General features: G+C 34.5%; 1 protein-coding gene across 3 annotated transcripts in view; it reads left to right on the forward strand.

Annotated features, from left to right (window-relative positions):
- Positions 1-19,188, forward strand: part of MNAT1 (MNAT1 component of CDK activating kinase) — a 240,475-nt gene that overhangs the window by 153,746 nt on the left and 67,541 nt on the right. Inside the window, exon 8 of one of the 3 annotated variants that reach the window (XM_077937996.1) lies at positions 11,951-12,069. The exons of the other annotated variants lie outside the window; for them this stretch is intronic. Coding sequence (XP_077794122.1) covers positions 11,951-12,053 — 103 coding nt within the window. The 3' untranslated portion in view covers positions 12,054-12,069. The remainder of the gene's footprint in view (positions 1-11,950; positions 12,070-19,188) is intronic. 3 annotated transcript variants of the gene reach the window in all.

A 19,188-nucleotide genomic window follows, 5' to 3' on the forward strand; every position in this document is an offset into this window, starting at 1 on the left:
TTTGCATTTCTCTGATGATTATTGGTAATGTTGAGCATTTCTACATATGACTGCCATTTGTATATATTCCTTTGATAAATGTCTATTCAAATCTTTTGCCCATTTTTAAGTTGGATTATTACATTTTTTCCTGTTGAGTTGTTTGAGTTCATTACATTTTCTGGTTAATAATGCCTCGTCAGATGGGTAGTTTGAAAATATTTTCTCCCATTCCTAGGTTGCCTCTTTGTTCATTGATTTCTTCGCTGTGCAGAAGCTTTTTAACTTGATGTGATCCCGCTTATCTATTTTTGCTTTGGTTGCCTGTGATCATGGGGGTGTTCCTCAAAAAATCTTTGCCCGCTCCAGTGTCCAGGAGAGTTTCCCCAATGTTTAATTTTGGTAGGTTAAATAGTTTGAGGTCTTAGATTTAAGTATTTAATCCTGATTTGATTTTTTTATGTGGTGAGAGTTAGGGGTCTAGTTTCATTCTTATGCATATGGATATCCAGTTTTCCCAGTGCCATATTTTGAGAGACTTTCTTTTCCCAAATGTATGTTCTTGGTACTTTTGTCAAAAATGAGTTCACTGTAGATGTATGGATTTGTTTTGAGATTCTTTACTTTGTTCCATTGGTCTCTGTGTCCATTTTTATGCCAGTACCATGCTATCTTAGTTACTATAGCTCTGTAGTATTTGAAGTCAGGTAATATAATTCCTAAAGTTTTGTTCTTTTTGCTCAGGATAGCTTTGGCTATTCTGGGTCTTTTGTGATTCCATATAAATTTTAGGATTTTTAAAAAAAAATTTCTGTGAAGAACGTCATTGATATTTTGATAGAGATTGCATTTAAAATCTGTAGATTGCTTTGGGTACTATGGCCATTTTAACATTATTGATTCTTCCAAACCATGAACATGGACTATCTTTTGTGTGTGTGTCCTCTTCAAGTTTTTGCATCAATATTTTATAGTTTTCATAGTAGAGATCTTTTACTTCTTTGGTTAATTCCCAGGTATTTTATTCTAGCTATTGTAAATGGGATTACTTTCTTGATTTCTTTTTTAGATGGTTCACTCTTGGCATATAGAAATACTGCTGATTTTTGTGTGCTGATTTTGTATTCTGCAACTTTACTCAATTTGTTTATCAGTTCTAATAGTTTTTTTGTGGAGTCTTTAGGTTTTCCCAAATATAAGATCATATCATCTGCAAACAAAAATAATTTGACTTACTCCTTTCTGCTTTGGATGTCCTTTGTTTCTTTCTCCTGTCTGATTGCTCTAGCTAGGACTTCCAGTTCTATGTTGAGTAACAGTGGTGATAGTGGGCATCCTTGCTGTGTTCCAGATCTTAGAAGAAAGACTTTCAGTTTTCCCCCATTCAGTATACTAGCTGCAGGTCTGTTATATATGGTTTTCATTATGTTGAGGTAAATTCCTTTTATACCCAGTTTTTTTAGGGTTTTTACCATGAAATAATGTTGAATTGTATTCAGTGCTTATTCAGCATCAGTTGAAGTGATCATATGGTTTCGTCCTCATTCTGTTGATACGATGTAGCATATTGATTGATTTGCATATGTTGAACCATCCTTGTATTCCTGGGATAAGTCATATGTGGTCATGATGAGTAAATGATCTTTTTAATATGTTGTTGAATTCAGCTTGCTAGTATTTTGTTGAGGCTTGCAAACACTATCTTATAACCCATTATTTTAAGCTGATGACAACTTAAGGTTGATAGCATAAACAAACAAATAAGCAAAATCAAAGCTAGTAAAAACTCTACACTTTAACTTTGTCCCCTTGCTTTTTAACTTTTTGTTGTTTCTATTTATATCTTACTGTACTATCTCTTGAAAAGTTGTAGTTATTATGTTTAATTGATTTCTTTTAGTTTTCCTACTTAAGAGTAGTTTATCCACCATGATTACAGTGTTGGAATATTGTGTGTTTTTCTGTGTACTTACCATTACTGGTGAGTTTTGTATGTTCAGATGATTTCATATTGCTTGTTAATGTTCTTTTCTTTCTAATTGAAGAACCCCCTTTAGCATTTCTTGTAAGACAGGTCTGGTGTTGATAAAAACCCTCAGCTTTTGTTTGTCCGGGAAAGTCTTTATTTATTTCTCCTTCATGTTTGCAGGACATTTTCACCAGATATACTATTCTAGGGCGAAAGCTTTTTCCTTCATGCCAGTCTCTTCTGGCCTGTAAGGTTTCCACTGAAGAGTTCACTACCAGACATATTGGACCTCCATTCTATGTTACTCGTTTATCTTTCTGCTTTTAGATTTCTTTATCCTTGACCTTTGGGAGTTTGAGTATGAAATGCTTTGAGGTATTCTTTTTTGGGTTTAATCTGCTTGGTGTTCTGTAACCTTCTTGTACTTGAATATTGATATATTTCTCTAGATTTGGGAAGTGTTCTGTTGTTATCCTTTTGAATAAACTTTCTACCCTAATTTCTCTCTCTGTCTCCTATTTAAGCCCTGTAACTCTTAGATTTGCGCTTTTGAGGCTGTTTTCTAGATCTTGTAGGCATGCTTCATTGTTTTTTATTCTTTGTTTTGCTTTGTTTTCTTTGACTGTATTTTCAAATAGCTTATATTCAAGTTCACTCTTTCTTCTGCTTAATCAGTTCTGCTATTAAGAGACTCTGGTTTTGATTTGTATTTTTTTTGATGATTAGTGATGTTGAGCAGCTTTTCATATGCCTTTTGGCCATTCATATATTATCTTTGGGGAAATGACTATTCAGGTCCTTTGACCATTTTAAAATTGAGTTATTTGGTTTTTTTTGCTATTGAACTATTCACGTTCTTTATATAATTTGGGTATTAACCCTTTATTGGATGTATAGTTTGCAAATATATTTTCCCAATGTGTAGGTTGGTTTTTCATTTTGTTGTTTATTTCCTTTGTTGTCCAGAGATTTTTGGTTTGATGTAGCTCTACTTGTTTATTTTCGGTTTTGTTGCGTATTTGGTGTCTTATCCAGAAAACCATTGCCAAAGTTAACATCAAGGATCTTTCTCACTGTTTTCTCTTAAGAATTTTATGGTTTCAGATTTTATTTTTAAGTCTTTAGTCCATTTTGAGTTGATTTTTTTTTGGATATGGTGTATGATAAGGGCCAGTTTCATTCTTTTGTATGTAGTGTGTAGTTCTCTCAGTGCCATTGACTAAAATCCCTAGCCTTTTTACATTGTATGTTTTCATGCCCTTGTCAAAAATTAGTTGACTGCAGATGTTTGGGTTTATTTCTGGGCTCCCTATTCTTTTCCAATGTCTATATGTTAGTTTTTGTGTCAATATCATACTATAGCTTTGTAATATTATCTGATATCAGCAAACTTGATGTCTCCAACTTTGTTCTTCCTTTTCAAGGCTGTTTTGTTTTTTGTGGGTATTTTGTGGTTTCATGTGAACTTTATAATTTTTTTCTATTTCTATTGAAAATGCCATGAGAATTTTGATAGGGATTTTGTTGAATCCGTATACTGCTTTTGGTAGTATAGACATTTTAACAATATTCCTCTATTCTTACAGACATGGGATTTGTTGCCATTTATTTATTTATTTATTTATTTATTTATTATTATTATTATTAAAGTTCTAGGGTACATGTGCATAATGTGCAGGTTTGTTACATATGTATACTTGTTCCATGTTGGTGTGCTGCACCCATCAACTCGTCAGCACCCATCAACTCGTCATTTACATCAGGTATAACTCCCAATGCAATTCCTCCCCCCTCCCCCCTCCCCATGATAGGCCCTGGTGTCTGATGTTCCCCTTCCTGAGTCCAAGTGATTTCATTGTTCAGTTCCCACCTATGAGTGAGAACACGCGGTGTTTGGTTTTCTGTTCTTGGCGATAGTTTGCTGAGAATGATGGTTTCCAGCTGTATCCATATCCCTACAAAGGACACGAACTCATCCTTTTTTATGGCTGCATAGTATTCCATGGTGTATATGTGCCACATTTTCTTAATCCAGTCTGTCACTGATGGACATTTGGGTTGATTCCAAGTCTTTGCTATTGTGAATACTGCCGCAATAAACATACGTGTGCATGTGTCTTTATAGCAGCATGATTTATAATCCTTTGGGTGTATACCCAGAAAAAACTGCTTTAAAGTTCATATGGAACCAAAAAAGAGCCCGCATTGCCAAGACAATCCTAAGTCAAAACAACAAAGCTGGAGGCATCACGCTACCTCACTTCAAACTATACTACAGGGCTACAGTAACCAAAACAGCATGGTACTGGTACCAAAACAGAGATATAGACCAATGGAACAGAACAGAGTCCTCAGAAATAATACCACACATCTACAGCCATCTGATCTTTGACAAACCTGAGAAAAACAAGAAATGGGGAAAGGATTCCCTATTGAATAAATGGTACTGGGAAAATTGGCTAGTCATAAGCAGAAAGCTGAAACTGGATCCTTTCCTTACTCCTTATACAAAAATTAATTCAAGATGGATTAGAGACTTAAATGTTAGACCTAATACCATAAAAACCCTAGAAGAAAACCTAGGTAATACCATTCAGGACATAGGCATGGGCAAGGACTTCATGTCTAAAACACCAAAAGCAACGGCAGCAAAAGCCAAAATTGACAAATGGGATCTAATTAAACTAAAGAGCTTCTGCACAGCTAAAGAAACTACCATCAGAGTGAACAGGCAACCTACAGAATGGGAGAAAATTTTTGCAATCTACTCATCTGACAAAGGGCTAATATCCAGAACCTACAAAGAACTCAAACAAATTCACAAGAAAAAAACAACCCCATCAAAAAGTGGACAAAGGATATGAACAGGCATTTCTCAAAAGAAGACATCCATACAGCCAACAGACACATGAAAAAATGCTCATCATCACTGGCCATCAGAGAAATGCAAATCAAAACCACAATGAGATACCATCTCACACCAGTTAGAATGGCAATCATTAAAAAGTCAGGAAACAACAGGTGCTGGAGAGGATGTGGAGAAATAGGAACACTTTTACACTGTTGGTGGGATTGTAAACTAGTTCAACCATTATGGAAAACAGTATGGCGATTCCTCAAGGATCTAGAACTAGAAGTACCATATGAGCCAGCCATCCCATTATTGTTGCCATTTATTTATGTTGTCTTCAGTGTTTCATAGTTTTCAGTGTGTAGAGTTTTGACCTCCTTTGTTAATTTGTTCTTAAGTATCTTAATCTTTTTGATACTATTGTTAGTAGAACTGTCTTGATTTTTTTTCAGATAGATCACTATTAGTATAAAGAAATATAGCTGATTTTTGCATGTCTGTTTCCTATCTTGCTACTTTGTTGAATTCATTTTCTAGTTCTAACTTTTTGGTCTAATTTTATGATTTTGTACATGTAGGTTCATGTCATATGCAGAGAGGCATAATTTTACTTCTTGCTTTCCTATTTGGATGTATTTTATTTTTCTTGTCTAATTGCTCTTGATAATACTTCCAATTCTATGTTGAATGTAACTGATGAAAGTGCACATCCTTGTCTTGGCGTCAGGCAAAAACTGAAAACTTTTCCTTTGTTGATTATGTTAGGCATAGGCCTTTCATAAATGACCTCAATTTTGTTTAGGACATTTTATTCTAAACTTATTTTGTTGACAGTTGTTATCATGAAAGGATTTTGAACTTTGTCAAATGCTTTCTCTGCATCTATTTGAGATGATCATGTGGTTTTTATTTTTCATTCTGTTAATGAGTTGTGTAACATTGATTTGTTAAACCAACCTTGCATCCCAGAGATAAATTTCATGTAGTCATGATGTATAATCTTCTTGGTATGTTGTTGATTGTATCTCTGTTCATCTGAGATATTGGCTTTTAGTTTTCTTGTAGTCTCTGGCTTTTATATCAGAATGTATTAGTCAGAGTTCTCTAGAGGGACAGAACTAATAGGATAGACGTATATATGAAGGGGAGTTTATTAAGGAGTATTGACTCACATGATCACAAGGTGAAGCCCCACAATACACCATCTGCAAGCTAAGGAGCAAGGAAGCCAGTCCGAGTCCCAAAATCTCAAAAGTAGGGAAGCCGACAGTGCAGCCTTCAGTGTGTGGCTGAAGGCTTGAGCGCCCCTGGCAAACCACTGGTGTAAGTCCAAGAGTCCACAAGCCGAAGAACTTAGAGTCCAATGTTTGAGGGCAGGAAGCATCCAGCATGGGAGAGAGATGAAGTCCAGAAGACTCAGCAAGTCTGCTCTTTCCACCTTCTTCTGCCTGCTTTATTCTAGCCACGCTGGCAACTAATTAGATGGTGCCCACCCAGATTGAGGATGGGTCTGCCTCTCCCAGCTCACTGACTCAAATGTTACTCTCCTTTGGCAATACCCTCACAGACACACCCAGGAACAATACGTTGCATCCTTCAATCCAATCAAGTTGACATTCAATATTAACCATCACACAGAGTATAGAATGAGTTAGGGATGTTCCTTCCTCTTCAGTTTTTTGGAAATATTTGAGAAGGATTGTTGATAGTTCTTCTTTAAATGTTTCATCTAGGTTACCCAGTTTGCTTGTAGTTCTCTCATATAATCCTATAATCCTTTTAATTTCTATAGAATTGGTAATAATGGCTCCACTTTCATTTCTGATTTTACTAATTTAAGTCTTCTCTCCTTTTTTCTTAGTCTATTTAGCATTTCTGATTTTACTAATTTAAGTCTTCTCTCCTTTTTCTTAGTCTAGCTAAAGATTTGGTAATTTTGTTGATATTTTTGAAAGAATCATCTCGATTTATTGATTTTTCTCTATTTTTCTATTCTCTATTTTGTTTATTTCTGCTTTAATCTTTACTGTTTTCTTTTTTCTGCTAGTTTTAGGTTTAGTTTGTCTTTCTCTTTCTAGTTCCTTAAGTGTAATGTTAGATTGTTGATTTAAGACTTTTCTTGTTTTGTTTAGTTTTTTTTTTTTTTGAGACAGAGTCTCGCTCTATTGCCCGGGCCAGGGTGCAGTGGCATGATTTCAGCTCACTGCAACCTCTGTCTCCCATATTCAAGTGATTCTCCTGCCTTAGCCTCCTGAGTAGCTGGAATAACAAGCGTGCACCACCATGCCTGCTTAATTTTTTGTAGTTTTAGTAGAGACGGGGTTTCACCATGTTGGCCAGGCTGGTCTCGAACTCCTGACCTCAAGTGATCTGCCCACCCTGGCCTCCCCAAGTGCTGGGATTACAGGTGTGAGACACTGTGCTTGGTCAGATTTTTCTTGTTTTTTAGTGTTAGCACTCACAGCTATAAATTTTCCTCCTACTGCTTTGCTGTGTCCCATAAGTTTTGGTATGCTTTGTTCTTGTTTTTATTCATTTCCAACTGTTTTCTAGTTTTTCTTGTGATCTTTTTTGAACGATTGGTTATTTAATAGTGTATTGTATAATTTCTACAAATTTGTGAATTTTCTAGTTTTTCTACCATTATTGATTCCTAACCTCATCCTGTTATGATTGGGGATATGATACTAATTTTTAAAAATTTATTAAGACTTAGGTTATGGCCTAAAATATGGCCTGTCCTAGAAAATGTTCCATGTGCACTTTAGAGGAATGTGTAGTGTATTTTCTTGTAGTTTAGTGTTCCATATATGTCTTTTCAGTCTAGTTGGTTTATTCTATTGTTCAAGTCCTCTGTTTTATTTATCTTTTGTCTAGTTTTTCTATCTATTATTGAGAGGGGAGTATTGAACCCTTTAACTATTATTGTAAAACTCTCTCTTTGGTTCTGACAGTTTTGCTTCATATGTTTTGATGGTCTGTTATTTATATAGGTAAATAAATATTTTAATATGTTATGTTCTTTTGTCTTATGAACACTTTAGGTTGAAAGCCTATTTTGCCTCATATTAGTATTTACTTCTGTTTTTGTTACTATTTGCATGGAATAGCCCTTTTCATTCTTTTGCTTTTAACCTGTGATTTTGAATCCTAAGTTAGTTTCTTGTAGATAACATATAGTTGGATCTTGGTTTTATTTATTTTTTATGTATTCTACCAATTTCTATCTTTTGATTGGAGGGTTTAATTACACTACATTTAAAGTTATTACTGATAAGGATGGTCTTCTGTCATTTTTAATTTGTTTTACATATGCCTTATAGCTTTTTCTCCCTTATTTCCTATATAACTGTTTTCTTTGTGTTTATTTTTTAGTGCCACATTGAAATTCTTTGCTTATCTCTATTGTGTATATTCTTGAGCTATTATTTTTTCATTATTATGATGATTACATTTATTATCCTAGGTTGTAGCGCTCTGAATGTATACAAGCTTAACTTCAGTAACATACAAAAACGCTGCTTTTAAACAGTTCTGTCCTCACCCCTTTTAGTTGTCAATGCCACAGAATTACATCTTTATATATTGTGTGTCCAAGATTATTAACAAATTATTTTTTAAAATGTGTTAGTTTCTTAAATTCTGTAGAAAACAAAATGTGGAGTTATAAATCAAACTTAGTAATAATACTGGCTTTTAGACTAATTTTTTAAAAAAAGGTATTAGTCTCTTAAATCTTACAATGTTATACCTTTTGATTATCTTTTTACTTACACCTCTTGTATGCTCTATTTTGTGCTTTTCAATTTTTTAAAAAATTTTGTTTTAAAAGCTAGGGTAATTTCTCTCTTGTCCTATCTTCAAGTTCACTTATTTTTCTATTTTGCCCATTCTGCTGATAAGGCCATCAAAGGAATTCTTTTTAATATTGCAATTTTTATATCTAGTATTTTCATTCACTTTTTAAAAATGATTTTCGCTTCTTAAATTTCCTACCTGTTCATACGTATTATCCACCTTTTCCATTAGATCCTTTAACTTATTAATCATAGTATTTTCTTAACTCCTTCTTTTATGTTTGGATTTGATTCTGTTGACTGTTTTGTGTCCTCATGATACATTTGTTGTTTTCCCGTTTGTTTTAATTATTATTTGAATATTGGACATTCTGTACGACAGAATAGTAGAGACTGAGATAAATAATATTTATGCACAGAAATATTTACATGCCTTTTTCTGCTAGGCCATTAGTGTCGAGAGCTGAATATTAATTCTGTATTTTGATCTTGGTTTTGTTTTTTTGTTGCTCCAGTTCCTATCGTTGTACCACAGGTTTCAAATTCATCTAGTCACAATTTATTGCCACCTTGCTTTTAGTGTGAGGCCTGGAGTGCTGGAAGGAGTTTTCTAGGTTTTCTTGTTCTGTCCTCTAGTTTTCAACAGGCTCTGTAAGCCTGAGCCACAGAGGGCTTCTCTCTTGGTGTTGCTCTCCAATAGTAGATTGCCCTTGCTTTTTACTTAGAATAAGTCTTATTGTGGGAAGAAGGGGTTTCTTGCTTCTCCTGTTCCAACCTTAGTCATAGGAGGACCTGTGTGCCTGAGGATCAGGATGGTGCTTTCTTAGTGTTCCTATTTCTTTCCCAGAGGCCAACAATTTGTATCTATTACTTCAGGGTACAGGTGGCTTTTCTGTCCCTCCCCAAGCTCACAACTGAAGTTTGTTTTGTTTTGTTGCAGGTGGGGAATCTTGGGCATCAGTGTAGGACCCTAGGTATGAGTTGGTTTCCTGCCTTTCCTCAGTGGTTGGTTTCTTTTCCTGTTTCATTGTAGGACTAGGAATGCGGGCAGTAGGTTTTCTACCCCTCTTCCAGTGGCACCCAATCTTTGCTCCTCCCTAGCAGTGGAGGCTTGGCTGCTTTTTTTTTTTTTTTTTAAATAATTTATTTCCTCTTGCATTTAGTACTTAATTATTGCTGATTTTATTGGATCTGTTTCATGGAATATCCTCCATGTTTCTTTTTAAATCTTCTATGGTGGTGGTACTTCTTAGAACATGAAGATTTAAATAAGGGTTAGAATTCCCTTTAAAGTAGGTTTAGCCTGATTGTCTATTTTTTCCCAGTAAATTATTAAATTAAATAAACTTGGGCAACACTTTGTTTGGAGCCCTTTTTGTGTTTCTTTCTGCCTTTACCTCTGTGGGTTGGAGTTTTAAATGTAGGATGTGTCTTTTAGATAAGGTATAACCTTAGTGTTTGTACTTTTCCCAAGTTTTTCATACTTAACATATGATTTGATGGGAGGGAGGAGCACTTTTTGCGTGTTTGTGTGCGTGTCTGTTGGTGGTGGTGGCAGTGGTAGGGCTTTCATCAAGCGTTGAATATTTAGAATATAATTAGCTCCAAGATTCTAGAAGTAGACTTTTGTCTCTGGCCATAAAGACTGTATATACATTTGATATCTACAACAGTTAAAAAGGCAAATTGTTATTACAAATAAACATATATACACTTCAAGCAGTAGATCTTGGCCATAACAGTTTCTTTTAGCCATCTGTGGCTAAACAGTGAAGGAATTTAGATAATTAGTAGTGATATCAGAATTGTTAAATATATATATATATTTTTTTGGTCCAGGAGCTATTTATCTACCAAAATAGAATGTGTAACTCATACTTTCCTTCTCTCTTCAGTCTTCTGCCTTGACAAAGGGATTAAATTCTATACAGAGGACTTTAGTAATTAGAACCAGGATTAGCTCAAGCTTTCTCTTTGTTGATATATTGTGGCCTTATTCTTAGATATGTGCTAAAGTGAATCCTAAATTGATTTATTGTATCAGAAGTTAACTTTCTTTTCTGGAATTGTTATCTGAAGCTATCTGCTTTCTTATTGTTTTTCTTATTACTGTAGACCTAAAAATATGTTTTTACCTAACTAAATTTTTAAAAACATTTTGAAGGAACTGAAGAAGTTGCTTTGTGAAGTGACTTTTCAAAGAATGATTTGAGGTGCTGTTCATAAGGTATGAGGATAAGGTATCAGTTTTGTAAAGCTGTAATATTTTCACATTCATCCTAACAGTTGTCCATGTCTTTGCTAGAAGATTACATCTAATAAGCTCCAGTTATCCCTTTACAATGGTCTTTCCCCAAACCCAAAACTTCTAGCTTCTAGTGCTTTCTCCTTTCCTTTCCTTATTGTTACAAAATTTCCGTTTTATATTCTATTTTCCTACAAAGGGAACTAGTTTAATTTCTCTAGAGGCAAATAGAGAATACATCAGTTATCTCAGCCATGTGTGGTAGCTAATACCTATAATCCTAGCACTTTGGGAGGCTGAGGTGGAAGGACTGCTTGATGCCAGGAGTTCAAGACCAGCCTGGTCAACATAGTGAGACTCTGTCTCAGCAAAACAAAACAAATCATCTCGTTTCCATTTTCCAACATCTGCGTCGAAACTATGTGACATGATGAAGTTAAGAGTGGTACAGATTTTTTTTTTTTTTTTTTGTAGCTACACCTTATTTGTTTCTAAAATGTAGACACAGGCACTTTCAGGATAATTTCAATTATGTATTTTTGGGAGTGGATGACATAAGGTCTTGGAAGGCACTGGTCTCCCAAGAACTATATTTTTGTTCTTTTATAAAACTTTGATAAGGGATAAAACCAAAAGAATACTGCCTTGAGATTTTTAGGTGATTGTTACTGAGATCTTTTCATGATGAAGTTAGTTAAACTTGAGAAATAGATGAAGAATATATGTGAATTTCTCATTCACAGGGTATCATTAGTAAATAATTATAACTCAAATTGTACTGGCAGTACTCTTCTGGTGTGCTCAAAACAATACATAAACATGTTTTCTTCTGTGCCAATGGGAGCAAGCAGTGGGAAAACTTAACTGCTAATTGAAATTCCCTAGATTATGGCCATAGTGGTCAGTTTAGGAAAGTCTAATTGACTGTCAGTGTGAGACTCTCTTTTTAATAATCAGCTGGCTTTCTAGTTAACATTTTACTACCTTCCATTCAAGAGTTAGTCCCTTAGTTGAAACCAATCATGAGCATTTGTGACACAACTAGATTCATCCATTTCAAGTTATTAATCAAATATAACTACTGTTTCCTTTTTTCTTTTTTTTTTGAGTTGGAGTCTCACTCTGTTGCCCAAACTAGAGTGCAGTGGCGTGATCTCAACTCACTGCGACCTCCGCCTCCTGGGTTCAGGCAATTCTGACTCAGCCTCCTGAGTAGCTGGAAAAACAGGTATGCACCATCATGCCTGGCTAATTTTTTGTATTTTTAGTAGAGATGGGGTTTCACCATGTTGGCCAGGCTGGTCTCGAACTCCTGACCTCAATTGATCCACCCGCCTCGGCCTCCCAAAGTGCTGGGATTACAGGTGTGAGCCACTGTGCCTGGCCATAACTACTGTTTTCAATAAGTATACAAGTGATTTATTTAATGTGAGCTGTTCATTTGTAAATGATTATGGAAATTAAAAAGAAGACTTTTTGGCAAAGTGTTGAATAGATAACTTTATTGTTATTTTATTTCTTTCATATACTCCAGCAGATAAAGATAATATAACTTCTGAACCTACTCTTAAAATTCCCAAGAAATCAATTGACAGATTAGAGTTATAAATAAGAAATTTAAAAATTGATTTTAAACATTTATAATTTATATCAGCATGATTTTTTTGTAAATTTTGGTTTGGATTCTTAGAAGTTCATATCACATTTTAATGAATGTTTGAGTAAATTTCTGTATTACTCAAATACTTGAATAGTGAAAAATATTGAAAATTACAGAGTATTTAAGGTATGTATAAATTTGTCATATATATGGTTTAAGGCAACCTTTGATACTGACCATGAAAATATTACATGATGAAATATTTAAGTAGTTTCATATAAGAGTTATGGTTTTATTAAAAGCACTGCTAGTTTATGTAAATATATGCATTATGTAAATACATAATTTATATATATCTTTAAATTTCTGTGTAAAATTATCATATGTAAAGCTGAGAAGTAAGAATGACTTCTCTAATATGATGTTTCAGAATGCCTTTCTCAGTTTTATGGGAATATCTGTTACTTTCATTCTATGACATGTTGTGACACTTTTATGATAAAATATTATCTTTATTTAAGGTATGTATTCTTAAGTTTTCCTTATGTATGATTTAAGTGAAGCTGTTTGCTACCAAAATTCTGCAGAATGAAAGTTTTTTCTTTTACTAATACATAATATTTTACATATTTATGGGGTACATGTGAGTATTTTTACATGCATAGAGTGTATAATGATCAAGTCAGGGTATTTGGGGTATCCATCACCTTGAGTGTTTATTATTTCTATGTGTTGGAAACCTTTGAAGTCCTCTCTTCTGGCTACTTTGAAATATATAACATATTGTTACTAACTATAGTCACCCTAGTCTCTTATTAAACATTAGAACTTCTTTCTTTTATCTAACTGTAAGTTTATACTCATTCACCAACCTCTCTTTATTTTTCCTTTCCACCCTCACACCCTTCCCCAGCCTCTGCTATATTTTAGTCTCTATCTCCATGAGTTCAAGTTTTTATCTCCCACATGTGAGTGAGAACATGCAAAATTTGTCTTTCTGTGCCTGGCGTATTTTACTTAACCTGATGAACTCCAATTCCCTCCATGTTGCTGCAAATGACATGGCTTAATTCCTTTGTATGGCTAAATAGTAATACATTTTGTATGCGTGCGCGTGTGTGTGTGCACACGCGCATGTGCGTGCCACATTTTTAAAATCCATTTGTCCATAGATGGATACTTAGATTGATTCTATATTTTTGCTGTTGTGAATGGTGTTGTGATGAACATGTAAGTGCAAGGTGTCCTTGATATACTGATTTCTTTTCCTTTGGTTAGATGCCCAGTAGTGGGATTGCTGGATCATATAGTTCTATTTTTAATTTTTTGAGGAATCTCCATACTGGTTTCCATAATGGTTATTACCAATTTACATTCCCACCAATAGTGTATAAGAATCCTCTTTTCTCTGTATCCTTACTAGCATGTGTAATTTTTTGTCTTTTTAATAATAGCCCTGCTAACTGGGGTAAGATATCTCATTGTGGTTTATATTTGCCTGATGATTAGTGATGTTGAGCATTTTTTCATATACCTGTTGACATTTGTGTGTCTTCTTTTGAAAAGGTTTCTATTCATATTCTTTGCCTACTTTTTAATGAGATTACTTATTTTTTTATTGTTGAATTATTTGAGTTCCTTGTATATTATGGATGTTAGGTCCTTGTTAGATGAATAGTTTGCAAATAATTTCTCCCAATCAACATCTTGTCTCCTCACTCTGTTGATTGTTTCCTTTGCTTTGTAGAAGCTTTTTAGTTTGACATAGTTCCATTTGTCTATTTTTGTTTTAGTTGTCTGTGCTTTTGAGGTCTTAGCCATAAAATCTTTGCCTAAACCAGTGTCCTCAAGTGTTTCCCCTTTGTTTTCTTCTAGTAGTTTTATATCATCTGGTCATACATTTAAATGTCTTTAATTCACCTTGAGTTGATTTTTGTATATAGTGAGAGATAGGAGTCCAGTTTCATTATTCTGCATATGAATATCCAGTTTTCCCAGCATCACTTATTAAAGAAGGAATTCTTTCCCCAGTGTATGTACTTGGCATCTTTGTTGATTATTAATTGGCCGTAAGCATGTGGCTTTATTTCTGGGTTCTCTATTGTGTTCCATTGATCTTGTGGAATGTAATTTTAATCCTAATTTCATGTAGAGCTTATCTTTATATTGCTTTGTGGTAGCTACAACGCTTTACCACAAAGCAATACAAAGATATAGATGCACATACTTATTTCTGTCTTATGTTGACATCACTGGCATAAGTTCTGTGCTATCAATCAGGAAACCTGAAAAATGATTTTTAACTCTGAAGGTTTAATGTCTTGAGTCACAAGATATGAGAATATCTAACTATTATTATATCAGTAGTGAAAATAATTGTAGTAGTTACAATGATATTGAATTAAGTCAGTTAATTAGTACCTGATGGTAATTAGAAGAAAATTTCTTGTTTGATCTCTATTAGCAGAGAATATCTAACTATTATTATATTATCAGTAGTGAAAATAATTGTAGTAGTTATGATGGTATTGAATTAAGTCAGTTAATTAGAACCTGATGGAAATTAGAAAAAACTTTCTTGTTTGATCTCTATTAGCACTATTAATTTTGTTTTCTTATGTGGTCATAGACTGCATTCATAGAAACCAACTTGCTGAGCAAAAGTAATTGGTTATTACAAATCTATCACTGTTATTGGCAAAGCAATTAAAAAATCTGTGACTCTTGAAGAAATATAATAGGGTCCAGTTCACAAAAATACAGGTGTACCTCATTTTATTGCACTTTGTTTTATTGCTTTTTGCAGATATTGCAAGTATATCAATGCTATTTTTCCAACAGCATGTACTTACCTCATGTCTGTTTTTCACATTTGGTTAATTCTTGCACTATTTCAGACTTTTTCATGATTTTATCTATATGGTGATTTGTGATTAGTGATCTTTTGACAGTACTATTATTATTGTTTTGGTTGTCACAAACTGTACCATATAAGAAGGTGAAGTTAATAAACATGTGTGTTCTGACTGTTCTTCTGACTGGCTGTTTCCCTGTCTGTCTCTGTCTCTCTCTCTCTGTCTGTCACACACACCTGTAATTCCAGAATTTTGGGAGGCTGAGGCAGGCAGATAGCTTGAACCCAAGAGTTTGAGACCAGCCTGGGCAATATGGCAAAAACTACAAAAATTAGCCAGGCATGGTGGTGCACTCCTATAGTCCCAGCTACTCAGGAGGCTGAGGTGGGAGAATCACCTTAGCCTGGGGAGGTTGAGGCTGCAGTGAGCCATGATCGTGTCTCTGTACTCCAACCTAGGTGACCCTGAGCTGGAGTGTAATGACGTGATGCAGTGAGACCCTGTCTCAAAAACAAACAAACAAACAAACAAAAGTCAATGCCTGTTTCCAAAGCTTCAAAAGCAAGTCTGACTCTCTTTTTAGGAGCAAATGCAGCTGGTGACTTTAAATTGAAGCCAATATTTATTTGCCATTTTGAAAATTGTAGAGCCCTTAAAAAGTATGCTAAATCTACTCTGCCTGTGCTTTATAAATGGAATGAAAAAGCCTGGATGACAGTGTATTTGTTTACAGCATGGTTTGCTGAATATTTGAAGCCCACTCTTGAGACTTACTGCTTAGGAAAAAAGAGATTACTTTCAAAATACTACTACTCATTGACATTATATCTGGTCACCTAAGACTTCTGATGGATATCTGGAAGGAAATGGGTATTGTTTTCATGACTTCTAACACAACATCCATTCTAAAGCTCATGGATCAGGAGTAATTTTGACTTTTCAGTCTTGTTATTTAAATAATATGTTTCATAGTAGTATAGCTGGCATAGATAGTGATTCCTCTGATGGATCTGGATGAAACAAATTGAAAACCTTCTGGAAATGATTCATTACTCTAGAGGCCATTAGGAACTTTTATGATCCATGGGAGGAGGTCAGAATATCAGCATTATCAGGAATTTGAAAGAAGTTAATTCCATCCCCCATGTTTGAGACTTTATTGGAAGAAGTAACTGCAAATGGGGTGAAAATAGCAAGAAAACTAGAATTAGCAGTGAAGCCTGAAGATATGACTGAATTGCTACAGCCTCATAATAAAACTTGAAAAATCGAGGAACTGACTCTTAGGGATAAGTAAAGAAAGTGGTTTCTTGAGATGGCATCTACTCCTGGTGAAGATGCTGTGAATATTGTTGAAATGACAGCAAAGGATTTAGAATATTTTATAAATTGAGCTGATAAAGCAGTGGTAGGGTTTGAGAGGATTGCCTCTAATTTTTGAGGAAGTTCTGCTGTAAGTAAAATGCTATTAAATAGCATTGTGTGCTACAGAGAAATCTTTTGTGAAAGGAAGAGTCAGTCAAGGCAGTAAACTTTATTATTGTCTTATTATAAGAAATTGCCATGGCCTCCCCAACCTTCAGCAACCACCATCATGATCAGTAAAGCAGCTATCAACATCCAGGCAAGAGCTTTTGTCAGCAAAACGATTAGGATTAGCTGATGGCCCAGAGGATCATTATCATTTTTTATTAATACATAATGTATTTATTTGGGATTTTAACTACATTTGCAAAATCATTTTGTATATGTAGTATAATCACAGCAATGAAAACTGTCATATTTATGGTCCTATTTATACCCAAGGACTGAGAATTATGCAAGGAGTGAATATAACAGGGTAGAATATTGAGGGCCGTGTCTAAATTCTGCCTACTACAAGCGAGATAGGTCTTCTCTTGCTACTTACCTTTCTTAAAATAGTCTAAGCATTTTTTTTTTTTTTTTTTTGAGACGGAGTCTCACGCTGTCACCCAGGCTGGAGTGCAGTGGCCGGATCTCAGCTCACTGCAAGCTCCGCCTCCCGGGTTCACGCCATTCTCCTGCCTCAGCCTCCCGAGTAGCTGGGACTACAGGCGCCCGCCACCTCACCCGGCTAATTTTTTGTATTTTTTAGTAGAGACGGGGTTTCACCGTGTTAACCAGCATGGTCTCGATCTCCTGACCTCGTGATCCGCCCGTCTCGGCCTCCCAAAGTGCTGGGATTACAGGCTTGAGCCACCGCGCCCGGCCTATTCTAAGCATTTTTATACATTTATACTTTGAAGTAAACTTTGTTGGCAAAAGCAACAAAGCACTCCATAATTGTTTTAAGATTTGTGTACCTTTGAATATTTTTATAAAATACTGTGAATCAAGTAATGAAACACATCAAAAGCCACCACAACTTAGCTGATAAGATACATCCATCCCCCTATATAGTAACCAAACACCAATCCTTTTGGGATTGTATCTGGAATTTAAACTTACAATCTGATCAGAGAAGAATGGGCATTTAAAATATACTTAGTTTTTATATATCTCACACATTTCTTGGAAATTAATTTTCATTATATTCTACTTTTGATGCTGTTGTGATAAAGTTTTCATCATTCTTTCTAACTGGTTCTTGCTGTTATATATGAAAACTATTAAATGTCATTTTCTACATAACATTTTACTGAATTCTAATAGTTTATATACCTAGTTCTATTAGGTAAATATCTGGGTTTCTATCTAGGAGTCAGTCAGCTGAAAAGTAATTTTTCTTTTAAATGCTATATTTCTGATTTTAGTTTTATATTTTATTGTATTTTGGCTAGAACTTGTAGAACTTTTAGACCAAGTATAATTCTAATAACTGTAGTTTCTTTCTGTTTTTTTTCTGGTGAATGCCTCAAGTGTTTCATCATTAAGTATTATATTTGCTGTTTAAGTGGTTTTTTTTGTATCACATAAATGTATTTTCTAAATCACATTGAAGAAATTGAATTATGAATATATATTAAATCTTTTCTCCTTCACATTTGATTTTATTGAATGCTTTTATGCATCTATTGATGTAGTTTTTGAACCTAATGGTATATAATATTATTAAAAATAGCAAGTACTGGGTGAGGTGGCGGGCGCCTGTAGTCCCAGCTACTCGGGAGGCTGAGGCAGGAGAATGGCGTAGACCCGGGAGGCGGAGCTTGCAGTGAGCTGAGATGCGGCCACTGCACTCCAGCCTGGGCGACAGAGCGAGACTCCGTCTCAAAAAAAAAAAAAAAAAAAAAAAAAAATAGCAAGTACTTCCCATATTCCTAGATAGCTACTTAAAATAGCATTTAGGAAAGGTAGAATTTCAGGTGCAAACTGCAAGTTCAGGAAATTTGTTTTAAATGGATTAGTTTACATTCTACCAGTGAAAAATAATTGAGGCAATCTATAATACTTTAAAAATCTTAACACTTAAGAAATTTAAATTTAATCAGCTTTATTCAAGCATAATTCACATACAATAAAATACCTATTTTATTGTATATTCCAATGAGTTTTGACAAATGCATCCAGTTTGTAACCACCAGCACAGTCATGATATAGAAAATTTGTATAATTTGCTGTCACTGTGATTGTGCTTTTTTCTGGAAATCACTTAGAATTTTTAGTGTATGCAAGTGTTACTTATATTCCAAAATTTCCATGAGAGAATGTGGCATTCTGTATACTGCTTTTTGGTCATAGTCTTTACCTTTGTTTTTGCCTTATAATATTGACTTATTATATACAGATTGTATAAGAATGGTGAAAAGGTAGTTGTTTCATTTAAGTTTTGTTTTGTTTTTGATGCTACCCATTCAAGTTTTTTCTTTTTTCTTTTTCTTTTTCTTTTTCTTTTTAGACAGAGTCTCTCTCTCTGTTGCCTGGCTGGAGT

This window comes from Macaca mulatta, chromosome 7 (assembly GCF_049350105.2).
Source record: "Macaca mulatta isolate MMU2019108-1 chromosome 7, T2T-MMU8v2.0, whole genome shotgun sequence".
Taxonomy (NCBI): Eukaryota; Metazoa; Chordata; class Mammalia; order Primates; family Cercopithecidae; genus Macaca; species Macaca mulatta.